This window comes from Chiloscyllium plagiosum, unplaced genomic scaffold, assembly GCF_037043375.1.
Source record: "Chiloscyllium plagiosum isolate Xiang-an unplaced genomic scaffold, Cpla_swu_hap1 HiC_scaffold_22, whole genome shotgun sequence".
Classification (NCBI taxonomy): Eukaryota; Metazoa; Chordata; class Chondrichthyes; order Orectolobiformes; family Hemiscylliidae; genus Chiloscyllium; species Chiloscyllium plagiosum.
The window spans coordinates 63280896-63297529 of NW_028270160.1; the positions used below are offsets into that span (position 1 = coordinate 63280896).

At 42.6% G+C, this 16634-nt stretch overlaps 1 protein-coding gene across 6 annotated transcripts in view; it reads left to right on the forward strand.

The window, feature by feature from the left end:
* LOC122561011 (myopalladin) overlaps positions 1-16634 on the forward strand; it is a 311619-nt gene that overhangs the window by 121710 nt on the left and 173275 nt on the right. For all 6 annotated transcript variants that reach the window (XM_087999125.1, XM_043712278.2, XM_087999126.1 and 3 more), the window contains exon 3: positions 13467-13642. In XM_087999125.1, the coding sequence (XP_087855251.1) occupies positions 13467-13642 (176 nt within the window). The remainder of the gene's footprint in view (positions 1-13466; positions 13643-16634) is intronic.

Consider the following 16634-nt stretch of genomic DNA (forward strand, 5'->3'; position numbering starts at 1 on the left):
ACCTTACCATTAAGTGTATAAGCCCTGCTAAGCTTTGCTTTCCCAAAATGCAGCACCTCGCATTTATCTGAATTAAACTCCATCTGCACTTCTCAGCCCATTGGTCCAACAGATCCTGTTGTAATCTGATGTAACCCTCTTCGCTCTTTGCTACACCTCCAATTTTGGTGTCATCTGCAAACTTACTAACTGTACCTCTTATGCTCGCATCCAAATCATTTATGTAAATGATGAAAAGTAGTGGACCCAGCACCGATCCTCATGGCACTCCACTGGTCACGGGCCTCCAGTCTGAAAAACAACCCTCCAGCACCACCCTCTGTCTTTCTACCTTTGAGCCAGTTCTGTATCCAAACAGTGAGTTCTCCCTGTATTCCATGAGATCTAACCTTGCTAACCAGTCTCCCATGGGAAACTTTGTTGAACGCCTTACTGAAGTCCATATAGATCACATCTACTGCTCTGCCTTCATCAATCCTCTTTGTTACTTCTTCAAAAAACTCAATCAAATTTGTGAGACATGATTTCCCACACACAAAGCCATGTTGACTATCCCTAATCAGTCCTTGCCTTTCCAAATACATGTACATCCTGTCCCTCAGGATTCCCTCCAACAACTTGCCCACCACCGATAGTTCCCTGGCTTGTCTTTACCGTCCTTCTTAAACAGTGGCACCACGTTTGCCAACCTCCAGTCTTCCGGCACCTCATCTGTGACTATCGATGATACAAATATCTCAGCAAGAGGCCCAGCAATCACTTCTCTAGCTTCCCACAGAGATCTCAGGTACACCTGATCAGGTCCTGGGGATTTATTCACCTTTAACCGTTTCAAGACATCCAGCACTTCCTCCTCTGTAATCTGGACATTTTGCAAGATATTACCATCTATTTCCCTACAGTCTATATCTTCCATATCCTTTTCCACAGTAAATACTGATGCAAAATATTCATTTAGTATCTCCCCCATTTTCTGTGGCTCCACACAAAGGCCGCCTTGCTGATCTTTGAGGGGCCCTATTCTCTCCCTAGTTAGCCTTTTGTCCTTAATATATTTGTAAAAACCCTTTGGATTCTCCTTAAATCTATTCCCCAAAGCTATCTCATGTCCCCTTTTTGCCCTCCTGATTTCCCTCTTAAGTATATTCCTACTTCCTTTATACTCTTCTAAGGATTCACTCGATCTATCCTGTCCATACCTGACATATGGTTCCTTCGTTTTCTTAACCAAACCCTCAATTTATTTAGTCATCCAGCATTCCCTATTATCTATTTCTATGTAATAATTTCTACAATTATCTAGCTGGCACTGCAAACAATTTATTTACCAGTGATTAATGCTCAGGGAAACTACATGGTAAGGTTAAAGTTAAGTTAAATGCTAAATGCAAATCTTGACTAAACGTTAGAAATGAATCAACCCTTGAGACACTAAGAATTCCCATACTCAGCAAATTCCTGAGGTAACTTTCTGCTGAAGCTGTATATCATCCAGCTAGTTTATGTATTCCTTTCTCCAACTCCAACTAGTAGAGTTCATTCTGTTTCCTACTATTTTGCCACAGCTTTTGTTCCCACATTTAGTCAAATGCTGTCTTGATGTCACTTTCGCCACCTCTTTAGAATTCAGCTCTTTAATCCACATTTGAATCAAGGCTGTAAAATGGCATGGAGCTGAGTGACTCTGGCAGACCCTAAAACTGAACATCAGAGAGTGGGTTATTTCTAAGTAATTGTCATTTGATACTACTGCAAAAAACACCCTTCCTCACTTTAGTGATGATTGACAGATTATGATGGAGTGGTAATTGGTTAATTGGATTTGCCCATTTTTCTCTGGCAGAATATGCATTGTCAGGTAGGTGCCACTGTTATAGCTCTACAGGAACAGTTTGTCCTTCAAGGGAGTACCAGAAAGGTTATCTGGTAACCTGCAAGTACAAAATTTTTCTTCCTTTTCAGCCTTTCACAAAGACTTTCATCCAAACACTTTGGGGCCTGCATCATTAAAAAACCGTACAGTTATCACAGCATAAAAGGAGGTCATTTAGCTCATTGAGTCTATGCCCTATTCTCTGTAAAATAATTCAGTCAGTACCATTGCCCCATTTTATCCCCAAGTCCCTACAAATGCCTATCCAAATTCTCACAAAATAAACAAAAATTGGCAGCACGGTGGCACAGTGATTAGCATTGCTGCCTCACAGCGCCAGAGACCCGCCTCAGGCGACTGACTGTGTGGAGTTTGCATATTCTCCCCATGTCTGTGTGGATTTCCTCCGGGTGCTCCGGTTTCCTCCCACAGTTCAAAAATGTGCAGGTTAGGTGAATTGGCCATGCTAAATTGCCCGTAGTGTTAGGTGAATGGGTCTGCGTGGGTGCACTTCAGCTGGTCGGTGTGGACTTGTTGGACTGATGGGCCTGTTTCCACGCTGTAAGTAATCTAATCTAATCTAAAAAAAAACTAAGAACTTTGGATGTTGAAAATCTGAAACAAAAACAGAAATTACCGGAGGAACTCAGCAATTCTGGTAGCATCTACAGAAAAATAAAGTTAATGTTTCGGGTCCAGTGACTCTTCTTCAGAACTGATAGTAGCGAGGAAAAAATGGTATATATGATGAAGACAAGGAAAGGCAGGGGAAAGAAGTGAGCAAATAGATGGAGATGAGCCCAGAGTGGGAATGACAGTTAGGCAGACAGAGGGATGGATGGTAATTTGCCAGAAAGAAAGGAAAGCTGATAATGAGAATCGTAAGTAGGTGAAATGGGTTGGCTGTGCTGAGGAGACCAGGCCAGGAGCAGCACTGAGACCCATGGTTTTGATTTATTCCTTTTAGATGGGGTTGGCTCAGCACCAAGGGTAGAGGTTGGCTTTCAATGCACTTCCGCTTACAAGGGCCAGGGTGCCATCAGGCACTCAGTGCTTTTGAACAAGGGAATCTTGAAAGACTACTAGAAGAGATGCTAAGACTCTCTTGTTGTGTTCTCCACATGATGAGTATTAATTGCCACTATAGGCCTCATTGACAGTGAGGCACTTGTAATCAAGATGTGGAATTTAAGGCAGAATTCTCAAAAAAATAAGCAATTGGAACAATAAGGTCAGAATCAACACAAACATTTTATGCTGTGTTAGAATATAGCTATAAAGGAAAAGAGTAATGGAAGTGTTGGAAGCAGTGAAAAAAAAAAGCAGATTGTGTTTGGGTATGTAAATAGCACTTATCTAGTAACGTACTACAAAAATAGCTTGAACATTCAGTAAAGGGTCATGAATGAGTTGAATTGAATGTCATATACAAGTATGAATGTCAACAATCACAGTCAGTGATTGTTCCTGTCAATAATGTATGTTAAAGGTGAAATAAAGACATTGCAGATCTTGAGCCACTGTATAGTAGAAAATGTAACACAATATAATACTTATTTTTATCCACAAAAACTTAATAGAATCCACAAATCCAGTGTCATTCACATGACACAAAAGATTTTGGTGTAGTCAACAGCAAGGAAGAAAGCCTTAGATTACAGGAGAATACATTCTGGATTAGTGGTGCTGAAAGAGCACAGCTGTTCAGGCAGCATCCAAGGTGCAGCAAAATCGACGTTTTGGGCAAAAGCGCTTCTTCAGGAATCAGATGAAGGGCTTTTGCCCGAAACATCGATTTCGCTGCTCCTAGGATGCTGCCTGAACTGCTGTGCACTTCCAGCACCACTAATCCAGAATTTGGTTTCCACCATCTGCAGTCATTGTTTTTACCTACAGGAGAATACAGACAGGTTGATTAGATGAGCTCAACAGTGGCAAATGGAATTTAATTTTGAAAGGAGGTGATGCATTTTGAGAGGAATAACGAGTCTGGAGAGTATGATGAACGGTAGGACCTTAATAAATACAGAGGATCAAAGGGAAGCAGCAGAACAGGTAGATAAGTGGTTAAGGAGGTATTTCAGATACTTCGTTTTATTAGTCAAGCCACTGAATATAAGAGCAAGTAAGTTATAATTGAGCTGTATATAACATTAGTTAGGCCACAGCTGGAACACTGTGAGTAGTTCTGGCCACCATGCTATGGGCACGATGTGACTGCACTAGAGAGAATGCAATGCAGATTCACCACGATGTTGCCTGGGCTGGAGCATTTCAGATATGAAGCAAGCCTCAAGAAAGGTGTTTTCCTGTAGGCAGAGAAGACTGAGGGGGAGTTTGAGGTGGAAAAAGTTACAAGGAACGTAAGTAAGGTAGTGGGGGAGAAACTTTTTTTTCCTTAATAAATGGATTAGTGATCAGATGGAATAGACTTAAGGCAAGAAGCAGGAAATTGGGAGGGGATTTAAAAAGACATAATCCAGAAGGTTGTGGGTATCTGGAACACTGCCTAAAATTTTGGTAGAGTTGGGAATCATCACAACACTTAAGAAATATTTAGATAAAAGCGTCAAATAGTGAACAAGGCTATGGGCCCAAGTGCTGGGAAAATAGGGCTAGACTAAAATCATAGAACATCTACAATGCAGATAGAGGCCTTTTGGGCCCATTGAGTCTGCACCGACCTCTGCAGAGCAACCACCAACCGCGCTCCCCAGCCTCGTAACCCGTTGTAACCTTGCCTACATATCCCTATACACTACGAAGCAATTTAACATGGCAAGTCCACCTAACCTGCACATCTTTGGACTGTGGGAGGAAACTCATGCAGACAGAGGGGGAATATGCAAACTCCGCACAGATAGTTGTCCAAGGCTGAATAGAACATTGGTCCCTGGCACTGTGAGGCAGCAATGCTCACTGCTGTGGATAGGGGCTGATGACCTGCATCAATATGATGGGGTGAAGGCCTCCTTCTATGCAGTAAAACTCTAGAGGCAGAATCTTTTGAAGTCTGAGGAACATGGACTATGGCAGGTTATATGGTGGAATTGGGTGACAAGTGCAGTGAGGCTTATCTCTGTATCAGGTATCCAACCTGCACTACCTTTTAAAGTATTGACAAGCTGAAATGCTCGCTTGGTAGCTGTGATTTGCAAGTTGATTATTGAGTTGTTAAACACCTTGTTAATGGGTGAAAAGTATGGCACTGGAAAAGCACAGCAGGTCAGGCAGCATCCGATGAGCAGGACAGTTGATGTTTTGGGCATCAGAAATGTCGTGGGGGTGGTGGGATGAGCTGAGAGGAGCGTGAGGGTGGGGCTTGGGGGAAGGTAGCTGGGAAGGTGATAGGTAGATTCGGGTGGGAAGTGATTGTGATAGGTCAGTGGGGAGGGTGGAGCAGATAGGTGGGAAGGAAGATGGACCAGTCAAGGGGGCAGTGCCGACTTGGAGGATTGGATCTGGGATGAGGTGGGGGGAGGGGAAACTTGGAAACTAGTGAAGTCAGTGTTGATGCCGAGAGGTTGAAGGGTTCCAAGGTGAAAGATGAGGCATTTTTCCTCCATTCATCTGGTGGCTTGGATTTGCATGTCATTGGTGATTATAATATTCCAACTCGCCTTATAATTATTCATACTCTCATCTTACCAAATAATCCTGAAGCCAGGTAAACTTGATACGGAGCCGGAGTAAGTCCCTGATGGATTCGGCTTGCAGCTTGCTGCAAAGATCTCCAAGTTGGAAGCTGGGCACCAACATTTCAGGACAGGTTCCATGGGCGTTGTAAACACACACATACACATGCATGCACGCACCACACCATATCCCTGATCCCCAAACACTCCCGCACTTCCTTGCTGCATCTTCAGGCTATTGGTCTGCTGGCTTAGTGTTCACTCACCTCGGCCCTACCCAGCTGCTCACAACATTCCTGCATTGCATTGTCTTGCCTTGCCTTTTTGCAATTTCCTCCCTCAGCCAGAAATCCCAGACTCATACTGCTGATGTCTTGCTATGCCATTTAGCACAGACACAAAGCCAGAATGCTTGACATACTTATAAACGGTCCTCCGTTAAGTCAAGGGAGATTGCTTTCACTCAGAGCATCCAACACAATAAGTCAAGGGCAGTATCCAATTCTGGCCAGTCAAGGATGAGGAGCTGATTGTGGGCAGCACACCACACGACTCCACTCTGTCTATCATATTGTTGGCTGTTTTCCTCATGGAATGAGAGAGACGCAGGTAGTACAGGAGGTGAACGTGAGTTTCACAACTATTTACTGTGGGACCTTTTTCCTAAAGTGCTGGGCATTCCTGCAGACAGCTGAGACTGCACTGACCCAGGTGGAAACCTGGCAGCAGGCTGGTATGGTCTGGTGTCATAGCCTCCACTGCTGGTTCCTGAGGATGTCTAAGACCCTGTCCAGCAGCATCTCCCAGTTCCTGACATCAATTTCCCCTGCCTGCCAAGTCTGAGTGAATCTCAGAAATCATGCAGTCTGCTCCAGACTGACAGTGTTTGTCCAGGTGCACAGTGAGCTTTTAAACATGACCTGGGTGCATGGCATGCCGGTTAATTCTGGAAAATCTGCTGAGTGGCGAGTTGTTTTAGGAGCGCTGCATGGTAAGATTGGCCAGATATCAGACTAGAAAGATGTCACGGGGCATGGTAAGTATTCACTGAGTGAGTTTGGTAAAATATGGTGTCAGAACCCACTGAGCTTAGGTTAAGATAAAACTCTCCAAAAGACTTGAGGTGAATTTGGATTTAACCAAAACGTAGGGAAGTGTTGCTGCAACTGTACAAGCCATTACTCTGTACGGTGTATAGCGTACAATTTGGGTCCCCGTTCTTGAGGAGGGATGTAGTTGTTTTCGAGGTAGTTCAGCGACAAGGGGATTGTCTTCTGAAGAGAGATTCAGCAGATTAAGCCTATATTATCCAGAGTTTAGAAGAATGAGAGGAGATCTAATCGAGTTATATAAGATGCTAAAAGGGATGGAGAAAGTATACTTAGAATTGATATTTCCTCATATGAGGCAATCTGGAAAGATAGTTTGAGGATAATAGAGAGCTGATTGAAAACAAAAATGAGGAGAAATTACTTCTCTCAGAGTCATGAATCTGTGGAATTCACTTCCCCAGAGTGCAGTGATGCTTGGAGATTGAGTAAATTTAAGGATGAGATTGACAGACTTTTACTTGGTAATGGATTAAAGGGATATGGAGACCAGAGCTGAAAATGTGTTGCTGGAAAAGCGCATCAGGTCAGGCAGCATCCAAGGAGCAAGAGAATCGATGTTTCGGGCATGAGCCCTTCATCAGGAATGAGGAAAGTGGAGGGATATGGAGACCAGGCAGGAAAGTATAATTGAGGCCAAGATGAGATCAGTCAATGTTTAGGCAGGCTCAAGGGACTGAATTACTCACTCCTGGTCCTAGATCTATGTTCTTATGCTCTTTGAATTTATGACTCTTAAGAATTAATAACACAGGAGCCCACTTGACTCATTTCCCTTGCATCTGTTGTCTAAATGGATCTTTATTTAATCTACCTATACATTGCAAATCACAGTACCATTTAGTGCTGAGCTAAATGTTCAAATAGTTCAAATAGTGACAATATTTCAGTTGAATAAAGGGAACTATGAAGCTATGAGGGAGGAGCTGGCCAAAGTTCAATGGTACAATACCTTAGCAGGGATGACAGTGGAGGAACAATGGCGGATATTTCTGTGCATAATGCAGAAGATGCAGGATCAGTTCATTCCAAAAAGGAAGATAGATCCTATAAGGAGACTGGGGTGGCCCTGGCTGACGAGGGAAGTTAAGAAACATATAAAGTCAAAAGAGAAAAAGTATAACATAGCAAAGATGAGTGGGAAAACGGAGGACTGGGAAGCTTTTAAAGAACAACAGAGGATTACTAAGAAGGAAATACACAGAGAAAAAATGAGGTACGAAGGTAAACTGGCCAAAAATATGAAGGAGGATAGTAAAAGCTTTTTTAGGTATTTGAAAGGGAAAAAAATGGTTAAACTTAAAATTGGGCCCTTGAAGACAGAAATAGTGGAATATATTACGGGGAACAAAGAAATGGCAGAAGAGTTGATTTGGTACTTCAGATCTGTGTTCACTGGGGAAGACGCAAGCAATCCCCCAGAGGTAACAGTGGCTGAAGGACCTGAACTGAAGGGAATTTATATTTGCCAGGAATTGGTGTTGGAGAGACTGTTAGGTCTGAAGGCTGATACGTCCCCGGGGCCTGATGGTCTACATCCCAGAGTACTGAAGGAGGTGGCTCGAGAAATCGTGAATGCGTTGGTGATTATTTTCCAGAGTTCGATAGATTCAGGATCAGTTCCTGCGGATTGGAGGGTGGCTAATGTTGTACCACTTTTTAAGAAAGGTGGGAGAGAGAAAGCAGGAAATCATAGACCAGTTAGTCTGACCTCAGTGGTGGGAAAGATGCTGGAGTCTATTATAAAGGATGAAATTACGACACATCTGGATAGCAGTAACAGGATAGGTCAGAGTCAGCATGGATTTATGAAGGGGAAATCACGTTTGACTAATCTTCTGGAATCTTTTGAGGGTGTAACTCTGAAGATGGACAAGGGAGATCCAGTAGATGTAGTGTACCTGGACTTTCAGAAAGCCTTTGATAAAGTCCCACATAGGAGGTTAGTGAGCAAAATTAGGGCGCACGGTATTGGGGCCAAAGTTCTGACTTGGATTGAAAAATGGTTGGCTGACAGGAAACAAAGAGTAGTGATAAACGGCTCCCTTTCGGAATGGCAGGCGGTGACCAGTGGGGTACCGCAGGGATCAGTGCTGGGACCGCAGCTTTTTACAATATATATTAATGATATAGAAGATGGTATTACTAATAACATTAGCAAATTTGCTGATGATACTAAGCTGGATGGCAGGGTGAAATGTGAAGAGGATGTTAGAAGATTACTGGGTGACCTGGGCAGGTTAGATGAGTGGACAGATGCATGGCAGATGCAGTTTAATGTGGATAAATGTATGGTTATCCACTTTGGTGGCAAGAACAGGAAGGCAGATTACTACCTAAATGGAGTCAAGTTAGATAAAGGGGCAGTACAAAGAGATCTGGGTGTTCTTGTATACAGTCAATGAAGGCAAGAATGCAGGTACAGCAGGTAGTGAAGAAAGCTAATAGCATGCTGGCCTTCATAACAAGAGGGATTGAGTATAGAAGCAAAGAGGTTCTTCTGCAGCTGTACAGGGCCCTGGTGAGACCACACCTGGAGTATTGTATGCAGTTCTGGTCTCCAAATTTGAGGAAAGACATTCTGGCTATTGAGGGAGTGCAGCGTAGGTTCACGAGGTCAATTCCTGGAATGGCGGGACTATTATGTTGAAAGATTGGAGCGACTGGGCTTGTATACCCTTGGAAGACTGAGAGGGGATATGATTGAGACGTATAAGATTATTAAAGGATTGGACACTCTGGAGGCAGGAAACATGCTTCCGCTGATGGGTGAGTCCCGAGCCAGAGGACACAGCTTAAAAATAAGGGGTACGCCATTTAGGACAGAGATGAGGAGAAACTTCTTCACCCGGAGAGTGGTGGGTGTGTGGAATTCCCTGCCCCAGAGGGCAGTGGAGGCCATGTCTCTGGATTCGTTTAAGAAAGAGTTGGATAGAGCTCTCAAGGATAGTGGAATCAAGGGTTATGGAGATAAGGCAGGAACAGGATACTGATTGAGGATGATCAGCCATGATCATAATGAATGGTGGTGCAGGCTCAAAGGGCATAATGGCCTACTCCCGCACAAATTGTCTATTGTCTATCGTCATTTGGTGTGACCAAACTTGATTACTGGTGGACATTTTATTGAAGCTTTTTATCTCACACTCATCAGGGCATTTCACAAGAAATAACAATTTAAAGGAAAAAAGCTTAACATTTGTACTAGAGAACAGAAGAGTGCTGATTGGTAGATTCTGACTAATAGAGTTGTTGCCATGGAGAATACACCTGTTGATTGGCAGTTAACTGCCATTCCTTGTTTAAATGTTTAGCCAGGCAGTTTGATTCTGCTTGGTCATTGGACATTGCTTTGAGAAATGAATCAAATGCCAACTCAACCAAATAGATGCCTTGTCTATTACAATTAGTCAGTTTTCTTGTAACAAGTTTGGGAGATTCTCCCCCAACTATTCCCCTGCCCGTTGCATTGCTACTGCCTGATTTTATTTATGGTTATTGAAGGCCTTATTCATTACTCTAGCATTATTTTATCTGATTCTTTCTCACCCTACCATTATTTCATCATTAAATTTACTCACAAATATGTACTTGTTCCTTCAATGTTCCATCTGCTTCTTGAGTTCCCCACCCAAGGGGAGGCCCAATCCACACTGCCACAACCTTCACCAAAGAGGTTGATCCCAATCCACACCATCCTGAACCTGAATCCCTGCTGTACAGACCAAGCTAATCCAGTGCTCTGTCCAACTGAACCAACTGGCTCCTTGAGGATTCTGTGTTGCTGTGGCAACATATGAAGTTTATATGTGTGCTGTAATCTGGAGCTATGACAAGTAATGGCAGAGCTTCAAATTTTTTTTGATCACATGGCTGTCCTGGAATCTCTCCCACTCTTACCTCCAGCCATTTTGCGTATCTTGGAAGGACTTACAAATTGATACTCAACCCTTTTTTGGCTGTATTATCAATGCATGTTCCTTGGTCATCACATCCTGGCTGAGACTTAACCCCAGAGCCTCTAGACCCAGAGGAGCAACACTACCACAATGTCATAGGACTTATCAAAGTTTTTTCTAATTCTAATCAAGTCAGTTCTGTCCTTGAAGCATTAATTATATCATTCCTCTACAGTGCTATCATAGTCTCTTCTATCAAGAATCAATCACACTAATTTTTGCATCTTTCAGTTTCCTGATTATATTCCTGGGAACAACATGTGAAATATTCCTTGAGCTCCTCTGCTACTAATCCCATGGGTCAACTTATGCCAACAGCTCACCAGCTTTATTTAACATACCATGTACCTTTACATGTGTGCACTCCAAACCCATCTTAGCTTGTCTCCTATTCATACCCCCTTTCTCCAGTGATTGGGAGAGACACATAATACTTAAATCAAGAATAGCTCAGTGTGCCTTGGTTCTCTTGTCTAATGTTTTATCCTGGTACCCAGCTCCTACCAAATTAGTGTCAACACTCCTCCATAGCATCAGTTAAACCTCACAGCAAAGTGATCCAGGGCTACTTCCAAAGTCCCAAGAATCCAAAGACTAACCTCGCAGACCATGGTACCAGACATGTATTGACTTAATTTCTCCTAAAATTCCATACTCACTGGTACATGGCACTCAGAATCCAGAAATTATTAACTTTGATCTCCTACCTTTATAGATTTTGCTCGCTTCTGAGCTCAGGATCACAACCTTCTTTTGTTTTCTTCCTCTGTCATCGATTCCAACACAGACCACAACCTCTGGTTGTTCCCCATTCTCCCCCAAACTGTCTTCCATCCTCTTAGTCATTTCCTTTTTCTGCCATCATTAAGATGGGTGACAAATTCACTTGCAGGAGGTGGAATAGTCATTTAATTATTATAGTGAAAATACCTGTATTCATTCATTCTATTTTAACTCCTTGTAGAATAGAGGTTGGGAAGGAATGAATCCATGAAATAAGTGTCTTCACACCAGCACTACTATGGATCAGATGAGCAGGAATGTTTCTTTCGAGCTCAACAAGCTTTGTCTCCCCCATTTCCACCCCCCCCCCCCCGCCACCACCAGAGATCTGTCTGTTTCCTCCCCTACCCTATCCACTGTTGGACCACAGGAACATCATCAAGACCCTCCTGTCCAAATCTGGATTTTGATGACCTTCCTGACTGCCAATGGACACATCATTGTCCTCTGTATCTTTGTGCATCTCTTTGCCTTACTGAATCTATCTATCAAAGCCAGAATACTTTCTGCAAGGGTGGAAAGGGTTTTGGAGCTATGATCGACCTCTTCTGGTGACATCAAGTTGTAAGGAATATTCTCCTACAAGAAAAAAGAAAAGGGGTTCATCAGAGATCTCTAACCTATAAACATGTGCCTATTTTGATGGAATGGCTCTTGATGGTGGTAATAATGATGAGTATGAAAGAGCAGCATTGAAGGCTCAAGTGAGTGTTTGAATCTTGTGATGAATGAGACTCTAAAGTGATAGGGCTTTTTAACTGGGAGGAACTTTGTGGGCGGCACGGTGGCACAGTGGTTAGCACTGCTGCCTCACAGCGCCAGAGACCCGGGTTCAATTCCCGACTCAGGCGACTGACTGTGTGGAGTTTGCACATTCTCCCCGTGTCTGTGTGGGTTTCCTCCGGGTGCTCCGGTTTCCTCCCACAGTCCAAAGAGGTGCAGGTCAGGTGAATTGGCCATGCTAAATTGCCCGTAGTGTTAGGTAAAGGGGTAAATGTAGGGGTATGGGTGGGTTGCGCTTCAGTGTGGACTTGTTGGGCCAAGTCCACACTGTAAGTAATCTAATCTAAAAAAACTTGGTGGACTGGACAATCTTGCCTGTCTTTCTCTTCATCTTCATATATTTATAATATATTCAGAGCCCAAATTTCACGACTACTTAGTGTCTTTAGATTAGATTAGATTCGATTTGATTCCCTACAGTGTGGAAACAGGCCCTCCAGCCCAACAAGTCCACGCCGACCCTCCAAAGAGCAACCCACCAAGATCCATTCCCCTACACTTACCCCTGACTAATCCACCTAATTCTACGGGCAACTTAGCATGGCCAATTCACCTAACCTGCACATCCTTGGACCTGCACATCTTATTAATATTTCTTAGTCCATTTGAATCATATTCTGTAACAGCAACTATTATGACCTGCAGTGCATGTTGTGAAATTGTGTGTTTTCTGTATGCTCTAAACCTGGTCCTGGTAATATCTGGTTTTAATATTATACCACCATTTTAATACTTTACCTTATGAATACAGCTTTGTCAACTAATCCTTTAACTCTTGCATTTATCAGACATTTATGGGAAAGGTCTATCAGGTAGCTTACTAATTGCAGAATATACTGAAATCTACACTTATATTCTTCTTAAACTTTTGAATTGCAACATGAAGATCTGAGATTTTCAGAGATTTTCTTAAGCCTTGTCTCAAGCATATTGAACCTTGTTGGATATGCGAATATATTTTCTGGATTCTGTATTGGAACTAGACCATGTAATATATTGCCTTACCAGCACTTCCATGGCCACTGCCAATGTTTTTGTGTAGCTCTTGGTCCAAGACTCAGTTGCTGTGAAACTTTTGCAAAAGACGTAACAAGTTTGAATGAGTGTCAGCTGGATCAGGGCAAATGAACCCAGCCTTTAATGTCATGTTGCTCATCATAAGTAGATTGTACTCATAATCGAAATTATACCTTAAAGTTGGTCGCAATTATGATTTCTGTTTGTGTTGATGCACTTACCTGAAGTGACTTTTTGAATTTTTAATGATCTGTTTTCATACTGTCTTGTGGCTGTTTCAAAAGTGGAATTTAATATTTCTTTGTAGGTGGTATTGTGAAGGAAAGGAGCTCAAGAATTCACCTGATATTCAGATTGGTTATGACGGTAAACATTACACACTGACCATTTCTGAGGCTTTTGAGGAGGATACGGGACGCTACACTTGCTTGGCTTCAAATATATATGGATCAGACACATCATCTGCAGAACTTTATATAGAAGGTAAACATTGGAGACATTCTGAAGGCTAACTTTAAACATGTTATCATATAATAAACAAAGGTTTGAGAAATATTACAATATGTGAACATTTAACTGACTATGGGTCCAGATTCAAATACCAGTCTGACTGATATGTATGCATATGTTTCTCTCAGAAGATCTATCATAAATGGGAAAATGAAGACTTCTTTCCCACATCAATCACAAATCCTGACAGGTAAAATTAGTGATGCAAATACTAATGACTGGACTAAGATCAACAGTCTTTCCGGAAATGAGGCATCATGGCCTTCATTGACCTGCTGATTTTTTTTATATATTAAGTGGAGAATTTGCATTTGTTAGGACCCAATAATTATATAGTTGAGAATGTGATGCTGGAAAAGCACAGCCAGTCAGGCAGCATTTCAGCAGCAAGAGAATCGACATTTCGGGCAAAAGCCCTTCATCAGGAATGAGGCTGTAAGCCAAGGGGGTGGTGATATAAATGGGAGGGGTGTGGCTGGGGCGGAGGTAGTTGAGAGAGCAATAGGTAGATGGTGGAGGAGGTAAAGGTGATAGGTCAGAGAGGAGGGTGGAGTGGATAGGTGGGAAGGAAGATGGACAGGTAGGACAGGTCATGAAGGTGGTGCCGAGTTGGAAGGTTGGAACTGGGATAAGGTGGGGGGAGGGGAAATGAGGAAACTGGTGAAATCCGCATTGATTCTGTGGGATTGACGGAAGATGAGGCGTTCTTCCTCCAGGCATCGAGTGGTTAGGGAGTGGCGGTGGAGGAGGCCCAGGATCTGCATATCCTTGGCGGAGTGGGAGTGGGGTTGGTTGGTGCGGGTGTGCCAGAGATGTTCTGTGAAGAGTTCTGTGAGTAGGCATCCTATCTCCCCTATGTAGAGGAGACTGCATTGAGAGCAATGGATACAGTAAATATACGTGTCAGTGGGGATAAAAACATTTGTAGGTCAGATGGTAAAAGAATTGAGCATTGTTATAGTTTGGAAAAAATGTACTTGATGAAAAATTGTTGATGTCTTCTCAATAGATGTGGTGGACTTGTTAAATATTTCCAGAATTTTCTGTGTTTACACTGATACAGTTGCTAGGCAGTCATTTTTCAGGGTTAGAGCAAAGAGATTATAGTTTACATTCCAAAATGCATCACCTCGCATTTGTCTGGATTAAACTCCATCTGCCATATTTTTGTCCATGCTTCCAACTGATCTATATCCTGCTGTATCCTCTGACAACACTCCAGCAATTTGTTTTCTTGCCTCCCTCAATATTCTGGAATAGATCCCACCAGGGCCTGGTGACTTATTTATCTTAATGCCTTTTAAGGTGCATAACTCCTTTTTAATAGCAATTTGGCCTAGAAATTTGACACTCCCTTTCCTGAGATCATCCTCCACAAATTCTTTCTCTTCAGTGAATACCGATACAACATATTCACTTAATATCTCTTCACTATTCACAATGTATTCACTAATTCCCTCTTTTGTCCTTGAGTAGGCCAACCCTTTCCCTGGCTACTCTATTTGGGATTCTCCTTAATTCTCCTTAATCCTGGTTGCTAACAACTTTTCATGACCTCTTTTAGCCCTTCTAATTCCTTGTTTATGTTCCCTCCTATTTTCCTTATATATACTGACAAGGGATTTGTCAGATGCCATCCTCCTCTACCTTACATATGCTGATAATAATATTGATAATAATGACCCTACAATGGAAACCAAAGTAACAACCCTGTTCATGGAGCCATTTCCGGTCCAAAGTAATTATAGGTCAGGGTTTCTGCTGAGATCAGTCTAATTCACAGAAGAGCAGCATTTTTGATTAATTCATAGGATGTGGGTAATGTTGGCTAGTCCAGCATTTATTACCCATACCTTGTGCATTTGAGAAGGTGGGGTGAGCTGCCACCTTGAACCGCTGCAGTCCATTTGGTTTTTCCACAAGGTCATTAGAGACAGAGTTCCAACATTTTGAAGGAAAAGTGATATATTTCCAAGTGAGGATAATGAATGGCTTAGAGGGGAGCTTGCAGATGATGATGTTCCCATATAGCTGCTGACCTTGTCCTTTTAGATGGAAGTGGTTGTGAATATGGAAGATGCTGTCTAAGGAGCCTTGGTGAATTTCTGCATTGCATCTTATAGTTAGGAAAAGTTGCTGTTACTGAGTGTCAATGATGGAGGGAATGAATGTTTATGGATGTGGTGCCAATCAAGTGAGCTGATTTGTCAAGCTGCTTGAGAGTTGTTGGAGCTGTACTTATGCAGAGAACTGAGGAGTATTCCATGACACTGCTGACTTGTGCCTTGTAGATGTTGGATAGGCTTTCAGGAGTCAGGAGATGAGTTACTTGCGAAAGGATTCCAAGCCTCCAACCTGCTTTTGTGACCATAGTATTTAAATGAATGGTCAAGTTCAGTTTCTGGCCTATGGTAACTCTCAGGATGTTAATAGCTGGGGAATCGATGGGTGATAATGCCATTGAATGTGTTGCTTAGATTCTTTCTTGCAGAAGATGGTTATTGTCTTGCACTTGATTGGCATGAATGTTATCGGCCCAATGCTGGATATTGTAGAGGTCTTGCTGTATTTGCAAATGGGCTGCTTCAGTATCTGAGGAATTGCAAACGGTGCTGAATGTTGTGTAATCATTGGTGAACATTTCCATTTCTGACCTTATCATGGAGGAAAGTCATTGATGAAGCAGTTAAGGAAAATCAGGCCTAATACACTACCCTAAGGAGCTCCTTCAGAGATGTCCTGGAGCTGAGCTGACTGACCTGCAACTACTATACTAATCTTCCTTTGTGCCAGGAATGAGTCCAACCAACCAGTTGAATGCTTATGCCCTGAGTTCCATAAACTCCATTTTTGCTGGGGTTCCTTGATGTTACACTCTGTTAACTGGGGTCTTGATTTCAAATGCCACTGCTCTCACCTCATCTCTTTTGTCCATGTTTGCAACAAAGCTGTAATGAGGTCAGGA